Genomic DNA, 10508 nt, shown 5'->3' on the forward strand with positions numbered 1-10508 from the left:
CCCCTTTCACCGCATAATCGGGAAAGTATTAAACATTGTCAATCCGTCGGCACACGGAATACGCATGAATGTGCATTGCCGCAGCATCTGAATACAAATGGGTGACTTCTTTTGGCCGACTACCAACTAAGTAAAATCATCGAAAGTGACTGGGTAAACGGAAACTCAGGCACATGGCGTAAAAGGAGAAAATTCTATAAAATGTGGATAATAAATTGTTACGATGAATTTTCTACTATTATACAATTTTAATTATAAAATTTACACGTTAATTTACCAGTACTTACAGTTGCACTTAATTTAATTTTATTTGTCATAAGGATGAAACCTTAACGTATATTTACAAGATAACATAGTTGAATAGCATTTCGGTAAACAAAAAAGGAATTTTCCTATATAATAGTTTATAATATTTCGTATTAACTACAGTTTTCCTCTTCATAAAAAAAGAAAGGAAACGAAATAATTACGAAGACAGCATCCTTCGCACCTTTTTACAAAGTTAACTACTTATTTTACATATTATTCGCTAGTTGACTTATTCTTAGTATAACCATACGTAAACATTCACTGGCCTTAGTAAACTTCTAAACTGGCATTTAGAACACTGAAATCATTTCATTCGTAGTTTGATTTAGGTGATCAGTCAATTATTTATTCACAATTACGAAGTACCGTTTTTCTGAGCCTCCGCGTTTGAAACGTATCCCCATGTCATCGTTTGGCTCGCGAAACCTATAAATAATATCAGTAATGACGCGACAACATTTTAATAAACGTCAACGATACAAATTCCAGTGCTCCCCTCCCCGGGCAATTTAGACTTAATTTTCCAGCAATTTAATTACCCAGTCCCTAATAAAATCAAATTTCACCCACTCGTCACTTCTAAAGTAACATTCGCCTACCTTCGAGTGCCCAGAGTAAAGGACAGGTCCATCCAAGACGTCTCCAGTCGATTCCTCGCCAGTGTCGTCCACGTTCAACGCAGCAAATGCTTCGTGTTCCATGATTCCCCATAAAGGAACGTCTTCCTTCCCCGTGGACGCCACGGCGAGATTATTCACCGCCTGAGGGAGCACCTGATAAGCTTTCTCGATGGCCTCGAATTCGCTCAAACCGTCCTCGCTTTTCCCAGCATCCTCCGTGGACGTTTCGCTCGTATTACGCGAATTTTTAAGATCCCCCTCCCCTTTCGATTTCTCGTGTTTGCTCTTGGATGACGTTAATGGCACCGATTGGGGCGTCACCACGTAAACTCGTTCCTTATTTACAGGCGATATCGACACAGAGTATCCGTCCCACGTCGACAATCCGTTCGTTGTTGTCTTGTTTACGCTGTCAGAGATGCTGCTCGTCGACTTGGAGCTTTCTATTCGAACGACTTTGAGGGGCTATAGAGGAAAATTTGGTATAGAGTCTCTTATTCGACGATTAAATTTTTTCCTAATTTCGTTTAAAACCTGAAGTCCCCAACGTCAAATTTGTCAAATTGAACGAAAAAGCAGAACTGTGGACCAAACAGGCTGATCGTTCACATTTTTTTTATAGTTTTAAGGTACATGCATATTGTATATTTTAGACGGGTCTAGGTAAACCTGAACAAACTCAAGCAAACCTGAAAAAACCTGAACGAAACTGAGGAAAATTGAACACAATTTACAACACCCTATAAATAATATTAAAATGAATTGGCACGTAGATTACCACTCGAGTTTCTTCAATGTGATTGCTAGCGGAACCCTCGTGTTCGACTTCGTTGAAACTGAATCCAGCCAAGGAATACGACTTGACACTTTCGCTCTTATCGTTCGATTCGTTTCTATGATCGCCAGGTTCTGTCGTAGTCAGATACTCCGTTGGGATTTTCTTTGATGGCAAGAGGTATGGGTGCGATGAACTGGGCAAGACTGTACTGGACGTTGGAAATTTGGAATATTCCTAAATAAACATTGAACATCGCTTGTTTTACATTACGTTTCTTTCTATTATATCGACTGTGTATATTTTTATCGGCGAGGTAAATGTCCTAATTATCGATACATTTCTTAACGATCTAATAAACGTTGAAAGCACACGTTTAAGCTTACTTGTATGGTCCAGTTGTCGATGTTCTTTTGCAACCTGCGCACATCGATAGAATTATTAGCTCTGGTCGCAGTAGGTCTCGCATCGTTGTCCTTTGCTATCGATGGCGGCTTCGTATTCGATCTATTCGAATCGCTGAAATTAAATTGCGATTGCAAGTGATTAATTAACCGAATCTCGTTCCTCGACTCCTGTTGAACGTAATTATCGATGCTTGCATCGTGGGACGGTGGAACTTTCCTTGGTTGGGTTCTTTCGAGATTGTTTTTAACGCTCCAATCACCGTACGATTGTTGAAATGGTATCGGCGTGTATTCCGACGTGTATGGTATGATGACTTGCACCTAAAACAGCATTATTATACAGTGTGCAATTAGAGATAAACAAACGAATCTGGTCTGACGAACAACTTACTTGTTTATTTCGTTTAACGTTTTGCGGTCTCTGAACGAAATCCTTCGAATCTGGTCTGCCTTGCTGCTCAGAATTCTTCGCTTCTTTCGAAGTATTATGCCACCGAGCAAGGGGATCCAAGGACGCGTTGTTCTCGAATGTTTCATTCCTCGTGTTTGGAGCATTTAGCAACAAACTAGGCCACAGGAACCCTGCCTGGCCAGACGGTGGGATATAAGAAACATCCTGATGATTCGTATACCCACTGGTGATCGTCGACGTTTCGCTATACTGACGATCGTCATTCCCCGAATAATCCACAGTAGTAGACGTCGAAGTTCCAAAGTCGCCATTTTGCTTGTTAAACGAAGAATAAGCTTCGATCGGTTTGGTGAAGCTCGAGGAATCCTCGATGAAGGAATTACCAGGCTGCAAATTGTAGTTAGCAGTGGTCTTCGCCACATCGTCGTACGTTACAGTGGACGATGGCCACTGTTTATCATCCGTGTGACTGTCGCCCTTCTTCGTGAGGTCCAGCAACGGCGACTCTTCGAAATGTATAGAACTCTTATCGGTAGAAGGGCTACTAGCGAACGTTGTTTGCGTCGTCGCATGAGAGTCCTTCGCTACGCTACTGCTAGGCGACAAATCATCGGAATATTGATAGTTCAAGCTTTTGCTACCCTGATCGTCGAAAGCAGACGCTCCGAAGCCAGTGGACAGATTCAAATTTGGCGGCAAATAATTGAAATCACCATTAGGACCGTGGTATTCTACGCCGTTCTGACTAGTGAAGCCATGATTTCCGAAATCTGACGCTCCAAAACTGGTGATGGTATCCTGACTGCCTTGTTGATCCAGTATTCCATGCTCCTGCTGTGGGCCTGACGGATTATGGTATCCCTGGCCCTCGGATGGCCCAGAAATAGGTGTTCGATTATCAAAGATACCAGTACCAAACGACTCTTTGTGACCATTCAACTCTTTATTCTCGTTTCCATGATTCTGAGCCGTGACACTCGCGTGTCCTTGACTCAACTGGGTCCCACTGGGCCTCGAATCGTGATTGTCACGATTATTAAAGTGTTCGCCGTTGATCTCAGGAGGACCCTGTCCACTCGGAGGAATCGCAGGTAAAGGGGGTGGTTCCAAATTTCCCACGTTTTCCGTGTAAGGATTCTGAGGTGGCCGATCGAAGGGCTGCGCCTTGTATAGGGGAGGCATCGGACCAGAGAACAAGTGCGGGTCGGACGATGGCCCTGTCACCCCTTGTTGACTATTTTGATGAATCTGCACGTGAGAGAAGTCTGGGATCCTGACTTGGTGCGAAGCCGCGTGTTGGACGTCGTGATGATCTTGGTTAGGGGGAGGAAGGTAGCCATTGGGGTGTTGCGGTGGAGGAGGGTACGCGCCCGAGTGAAGGCCACTGTCCTGCATCGGGATCCAAGGATACTTGTTGCAAGGATTGCATTGTTTCTTTGGAACTGAGGGGAAGTGTCTCGCGCCGTGCAACGTCGGTGGAGGAGGGTTGAAAATGGGTACAGAAGCAGAGGGATGATCGCGTGGGAGAACAGGATGCTCAGGGTGAGGTGGGAGAACCGAACCAGGATGTGGACCAAGGGATGGACCAAGAGGAGGGTATAGAGGGAGATTGGGTTGTGGTCCAGGCGAAGGGTACAGGGGTGGACCTGGTTGAAGACCAGGTGGAGGTTGTAAAGATGAGCCAGGTTGCGAGGCGGAATGGTGGAGGTTGAATGGTGGATGTGATTGGGGAGTTGGTAAGAATGGAGGTGACTTTGAAGGCGAAGATGGTGGTGAACCGTAACCAAATGGGTTCAACCAGTTCATGAATTTGGAAAAGTATCCTGGGGAATCTGGAGGCTGAGGGTTCGCCACCCTTCCTGTTCTCACTGGATGAGGTCGCGGCAACGGCGGCGGAACGAGGAATTCGTTTAACGCGATTCTTCGACGTCGAACGAAATTTGTACCGGGTCCAAATTTGGATGGTCCTCCTCGATCATTTTTTAATGTTCGCGCTGGGCTGCATAGGACGACCAGCAGTAATAGTATCGACAACACCTGGAAGCATATAAGTCGAGGGTTGTGGGGGGGGAATTGAATTTATTGAGTGCAGAAATTAATGTTGTGCCTTTAGAAAGTAAAAACAATATGACGAAAGTAAAAACAATATATCAATTCGTGTGTTTCATTATTAAAAAGATTAGTGACGAAATAAAGAGTGAATATTTTCATTTGAACCAGAGTTATAAATGCGTAAATGTAAAGGCACTGAATTATTTTCTACGGGTAATGTATACGAAGAATTTTGGAGGAAACGAAAAGGGAAAAAATAAGAGTTGGAAGAGAAATTAAAATTGAAGAACGCTGTTCTTCACCTGAAAGTTCTTCCAAAGTCGGCACTGCATAAATTCCGAAGACGATCGAAAACCAATCGCCGAAAGCGTTAACAAAAATGCTCGTTAGACCTAACGATGAATATTTATTTAATGAAACTATTGGAAACAGAAGATTAGAAGTGAAAGTGGAACAAGTGCAGCATAAAATCAAGTCCAGCGGAGGATTCGCGCGACCAACTATTGCTTACGAGTTTCTCATGAGCCACGGTTTCAATGGCGTTCCTGTGGAACCTCGTGTGCCATTTTACGTCTAAGACGGTAATATATGCGGACGTGTGAGGGAGAACGAGAGTACTACTCGTTTGGTGACCGTACGTGCGGCAAGAACCGGAACTGCATACGAAAGTGAACGAACGAAAAAAAAAAATGAGCGATCACCTGGTATCACTTTTAAACCTACGGAACCGTCAAAGTCCGTACCTTTTATGTCTTCAATAATTCACTGCTATTTCAGTCCGACGTTAGTTGCTTTGAAATATGAATTTACTTAGAATAAATAATTCGAGATGTTCATACTACGTAGGAATACAATAAATATAATAAATGTGTACATACGATAATAGGTGATAATCACGATGATGATGAGATGATAGTCATATTTAATCATATTTTTTTCAGAATTTACAATTTCGAATAAAATTTAGAATTTTAGAAAATTTAGAATAAAAGAATCTACAAATGTAAATTATTGTCAAGCTAAGGAATTTAATAATTAAACATTAATCATTGGACGTTATCATTGGATCTCAATGATCGAAAAATGCTTTGTACGTAGTCACGTTTCGGATAGATCTCTTTTTCCATTGAAGAGTAGGTGGTTCACACAGAGCAATAGCAAGATCATATAGAAGAGAGTCGCGTAGCAGGGATAATGTAGGTAAGTGGGCTGTGGGTATTACGAGAGTCGACCTATAGTGAGGAGATGTAATACGCGGTTGCATGTAATCTGTATAATGCGCGTTCATGCGAGGTGTTGGTGTGCGAATGTGGGGAACACATGTGCCAGAATGAATGCCGACGTTAATCGGGACCAACCAATGCCAATGCCAATAATGAGACTGCAATTTTCTTCTTCTCGACTGACTGCAATTGAAATAATTTCGTCACTTATTAAAATCTTTTTCACCCAGCCACGATCAATGTTTACCTAAATACAGCAAATGTGTACCCCCTTTTATCGAAAACAATTTATGACATTTAGAACGTTTCCACTTGTTGATATTTTTTGCTGCCAGCTGCAATCAACTTTTTTCTAAATCTAGCAAATCTAAAAGTAACAAATGTGTGTCTTCATTAATTGAAAATAATTTGAGACACTTAGAATATGTTATTGTTACTATTCCATGACACTATGTGATGAAACGTGCATCATGATTAATTTAAAGTGGTAAAGTGGTGGGAGAACCCTAATCTAGGCTCTTCTCCTCCTGGTGTCCATATGAACTCGATTTCCCATTAATGTCTTCGACGATTGTACTTTCAATTTATCGTACTATCCATTTTGAATTCCGTTATCATTTTTTCAACTAAACGCTTCAAAATACAAGCCTTCCAACTACTAGCTCAAATGATCATTAAAATGTTACAATATTCCCTGAAAAGTTGTCAATGTAGCTAAAAATATTTTTGAAAAATCGATTCTTTCGAACCACGGTGTATGCAGCTCCCTAAGTGGACCTCAAACGGTCTCACTCCTTCCCACTAGCTTTCATTGTCCCACACTCTCGTGTCCGATATATACTAAGGTGAATGGACCGAAGAGATAACAGCCATTAAATTTCACTATATTCATAGTAATGCAAATGTTGACGTCCCTACTCTTTGGCAACGCAACATCAGCCCTTTTCTTATTTCCATAGTGTCGCAACTTTTAACCCATTCTAGATTTTCCAATTGGAGTGACATCACTCTGTTACGTCTCGGTTAAGTCACTATGATAACAGACGTACTTTCGAACAGGAAGGTTCTATTTACTGGAAATCCGGTGTGAGGAGATAAACGAAAAATTAAAAATCTTGCTCTCGAGAAAGCAACAAACTCTAAATTTTTAAAGAAACAACCTGAGTGGAAGACCTTCTAGTTGTCTGAATTCTAAATTTTAAATTCTTCTCTATAAAAAAAAATATTCCAAGCAACACTTAAAATCTGATTTCCTGATCTGGTGTTCCCCCTTCAGTTATCTAACAATAAGTTGTTTTTATTAATCCATGTTTCAATGAACCCTACGTGCTCATAAAAGAGTACGGTTGCCAACCCTGATGATAGACTACGAGGTGATCAGAATAGAATACACGACGCAGGAGTCGCACTGACGCTTAATAAATAAGGACGTAAGCCTATTCGAAGAAAATTCGTATTGACAGTATGATAAGCCGAAGAAACGTGCAAACGGAAAGCGACAGATTTAGGTCGTAGATGGAAGAGTTTCGCTCCTCTGTTGGCACTATGCCAAACGACGAGGATCATTCGAAAGCGCTGGGCATGTGTTTTCTTCGCATCATTCACGTCGTCCTTGTTGAACCACGCACGATTGGTAATTCACCATGTGTACAGATCAGTTCTGACTTTCGACAACTTTTACAAACGGATCCGCCATGAAATTAATTCCACTTCCCTCTCGAGACTTCGTCTTCGTCTACCGTTGGTCTTGTCGATTGTTTCGTCGAAAGAATTTTAAACGTTCTACTGTAGCTACTTGAAAGGAAGACTAAAACCACTCCAGTAATCACAAAAAAACATTAATTTATTTTTGATGATTCGATTCTGAAATTTCAGTCGTCCTTGGGGTCTGTAAATATTATGAATATTTTTTGTTTCTTTGAGAAAATTAGGGTGGTATTTAAGGCAGGACCAAGAAGGACACAGTGTAAATCGTAGGATTTTAATACAAGATTGGAGGGTTTGGTAATTATTTTTAGATTAATTATTTTTACATCGAAATGTCTATAGACTATAACCTAGGATTTTTTTATTTCGGTGCACTTTGGTTTAGCCTCATTCGACTGAGGATCGCAAAGGGGTAACTAGAGTAGATTGGCCGGATTTGTCACGTTGCCAGACTTTGCATTCGTAACTTTTAACTTTCGCCGTATATGCTCTGCATGATAAATCAAGTGCTTACAATTATACACAATTACACCAAAAAAATATCCAGAAAATGTATGTTTCATTCTAACTGCACTACAAAAACATATATTTAATTATTCGTGGATTCTTTAATAATTGGTGAATATAATTATTCATCTAGTTAGAATGGTCCTGTTGAAGCAAGTATTTCATATTTCTGTGAAGGATAATATTCGATACTGTAATCGGTGTATATATTATTTTTCGGCTGTAATTAATGTCAACAGTTCACTAATACTCACAAAAAGTTAAAAAAAAAAAAGTCGAATCACAATTTCTTTCATTTGTTACACTCATTTACTGCAAGACTGGCATAACTTACAAACTTATGGTAATAAAATATTGAATTAGCATAACAAGTAAGCTGGTACAAGAGTAACATAATATTACGATTCCATTCAAATTCTGTGTTCATTGCAGCAAACGAGCAACAGACCACACAACATCCACCTTAACGAGATGCATTCCAATAATTTGAAAACATCGCTGGTACTCACTCGAGGAACGTTCATCTTTCTCCGACTCGATCAGGTTGTTTCCCTCAAGAACATATCACAAAAACAACCTCGGACTGTCTCGCACTTTTTTTTTTTTTTATATATATATATATTCAGTTCGAAAACCGTTTACGGAATTCGCGAAATAAAAATTGATCAGAGAACCGGACGAAATATTCAACGAGAGACGGCAAATTCAACGTTCCATTTTTGTAAACACACGCTCTCGTAATCAACGCGGAACGGAAGCCGTAGCGTTTTCACGGACGAAGGTTGGAGAACAAGGACACCGTGCAGAAAAGCGCGTGGAAGGAACTTCGTAGAGGAAGGAGAACGAAGAAAAAACGGAAAGAAAGGTGCACACTTCACTAGGGTCAAAGAGAGAGTCCATTGGAGCGTCTTCCATGCAAGTCGCTTATATACATTTGCTCCTTCTTTCCTTCCTTCCAGCCTTCCCTCTTTCTCTATCTCCTGGTCCTTTCTCTTGCTCTCGAGGAACCGAACTCCTTTTCTACCTACGGATCTCTCTCACGTCGCATACCTGGGCAAAAGTTCCCTTACCTGCGTACCCCCTGCTGGAGAACGCTGCGACAGGTAGGGTGAACCTACCTGGATCTTGGGGTTGCTGGGAGAAACTGTTTCCAGCTCCCAGGAAACTGACCAGGACCAGCGGTCGACTGCGACTCTGTAAAATTTAACTTCACAGCGACGGAAGAAAATTTCAAACACGGCACGTTCGAAAGATATATTTACCTGGATCTACTCTGGGCTCTTAATAATACAGGGTGACTGGTGGTACAAGCAATTAGAGGGCGATTCTACGTAAAAAATTGTTTATATTCACTTAGTTTAAATTTAAGCACGACTGATCACTGGTTTCAATAATTTTTTAAATCAAATCGATTACAATTTTATCATATTTGAATAAATTTTCAAGGACATAGATCCATGAGCTAATGGCTACCGAAACGTACATACAGTCCTTTACTTTATAAGCCAATAGCTCTTTGTACGAGTACGCATATGTACTAGAGTAATTGATATCTCGAGAGTTCAGCGTGTCAACAACTCTGCAACAGGTGACCTCGAAATGAATATTTCGAGATTTTCTCCGAATTTCAAGTAAATTCATGCTTCTTTGTTTTCCATCCCTGCGATGTATTACCTCGTATTCTCTTCAACCGTGTTGCCGTTTTAAACGACTCCTCGTGTTTATTCATATCATGTAAATGCGACGCGCAGTCGTCTTACGCGTAAATGCGCAAACGATAACGTGAAATGAAAATTATCCTACATGTCATTACAGAATCAATTGTGTGTCCTTTCAAACTGAATAAATTAAATATCTCGACGTTGATTAATTTACAGTTCAGCACAATTTTAAATTCCTTCGGATTCTATTATTTAATTAAATTTGCTACAAGTCCTGGAACCTTATCTCTTTGACTCTCTTCATTTCATCTCCACGAGATATATGGAGCTTTTATTTACTCGGTGCTCGACATATTCCTTGACAGATATCCCGTTGTAAAACAATTATCTCAACGAAGGTAATATATTCGCTTGAACCGCGAAATTAACGAACATATCGTCGGTTTACGTTCGTCGGTGTGGTACAATTGAAAATGGGTGTTTCTCACGTTGCGTTGACGATTCTTTGCGCTTTCAGTTTCATTTCCACGGGAATATTTCAAATGACCCCTTCCGCGCGAACTTGCACATCGTCAGGGTTTTTTGATATCGTTGAAGACGTGACATGCCAGAGTTATTACCTTTGTATTTTTGATGGTACTTCGTTCAAATCGTACGACAATAAATGTGCAACTGGAATGGTATTCTATCCAGCAATAGGGACGTGCACGTTATCTACGGTGTATACTTGCACGCATACAACGCCAACAACAAATGCAACAACCCCAACGACAATTGCAACAACGCCGACAACAATTGCAACAACGCCAACAACAAATGCAACAACGCCAACAAC

The 10508-nt window shown here is 40.8% G+C and overlaps 2 protein-coding genes across 2 annotated transcripts in view; one reads left to right on the forward strand and one right to left on the reverse strand.

The window, feature by feature from the left end:
* Positions 1-277: 277 nt before the first annotated feature.
* On the reverse strand, positions 278-9180 carry LOC128888157 (uncharacterized). Its single transcript, XM_054144796.1, has 7 exons — positions 9131-9180; positions 8522-9062; positions 2503-4560; positions 2091-2432; positions 1708-1941; positions 909-1394; positions 278-735 (listed from the first exon to the last, which is right to left on the reverse strand). The coding sequence occupies exons 2-7, from the start codon at positions 8534-8536 to the stop codon at positions 715-717; spliced, it is 3156 nt and encodes a 1051-aa protein (XP_054000771.1). The 5' UTR covers positions 8537-9062; positions 9131-9180; the 3' UTR covers positions 278-714.
* Positions 9181-10096: 916 nt separating this feature from the next.
* Positions 10097-10508, forward strand: part of LOC128888260 (integumentary mucin C.1-like) — an 857-nt gene continuing 445 nt past the window's right edge. Inside the window, exon 1 of the mRNA XM_054144986.1 lies at positions 10097-10508. This exon is cut by the window's right edge and continues 445 nt beyond it. Coding sequence (XP_054000961.1) covers positions 10147-10508 — 362 coding nt within the window. The 5' untranslated portion in view covers positions 10097-10146.

Source organism: Hylaeus anthracinus, unplaced genomic scaffold (genome assembly GCF_026225885.1).
Source record: "Hylaeus anthracinus isolate JK02 unplaced genomic scaffold, UHH_iyHylAnth1.0_haploid 11989, whole genome shotgun sequence".
Taxonomy (NCBI): domain Eukaryota; kingdom Metazoa; phylum Arthropoda; class Insecta; order Hymenoptera; family Colletidae; genus Hylaeus; species Hylaeus anthracinus.

What these genes read in the sequence shown, in the direction of transcription:
- LOC128888157 (XM_054144796.1), bottom strand. An exon ending in ACATTGAAGAAACTCGAGTG is followed by an intron (nt 1,395 to 1,707) that starts GTAATCTACGTG and finishes TTTCCTCTATAG; the next exon opens with CCCCTCAAAGTCGTTCGAAT. An exon ending in TTTACTCTGGGCACTCGAAG is followed by an intron (nt 736 to 908) that starts GTAGGCGAATGT and finishes TATTATTTATAG; the next exon opens with GTTTCGCGAGCCAAACGATG.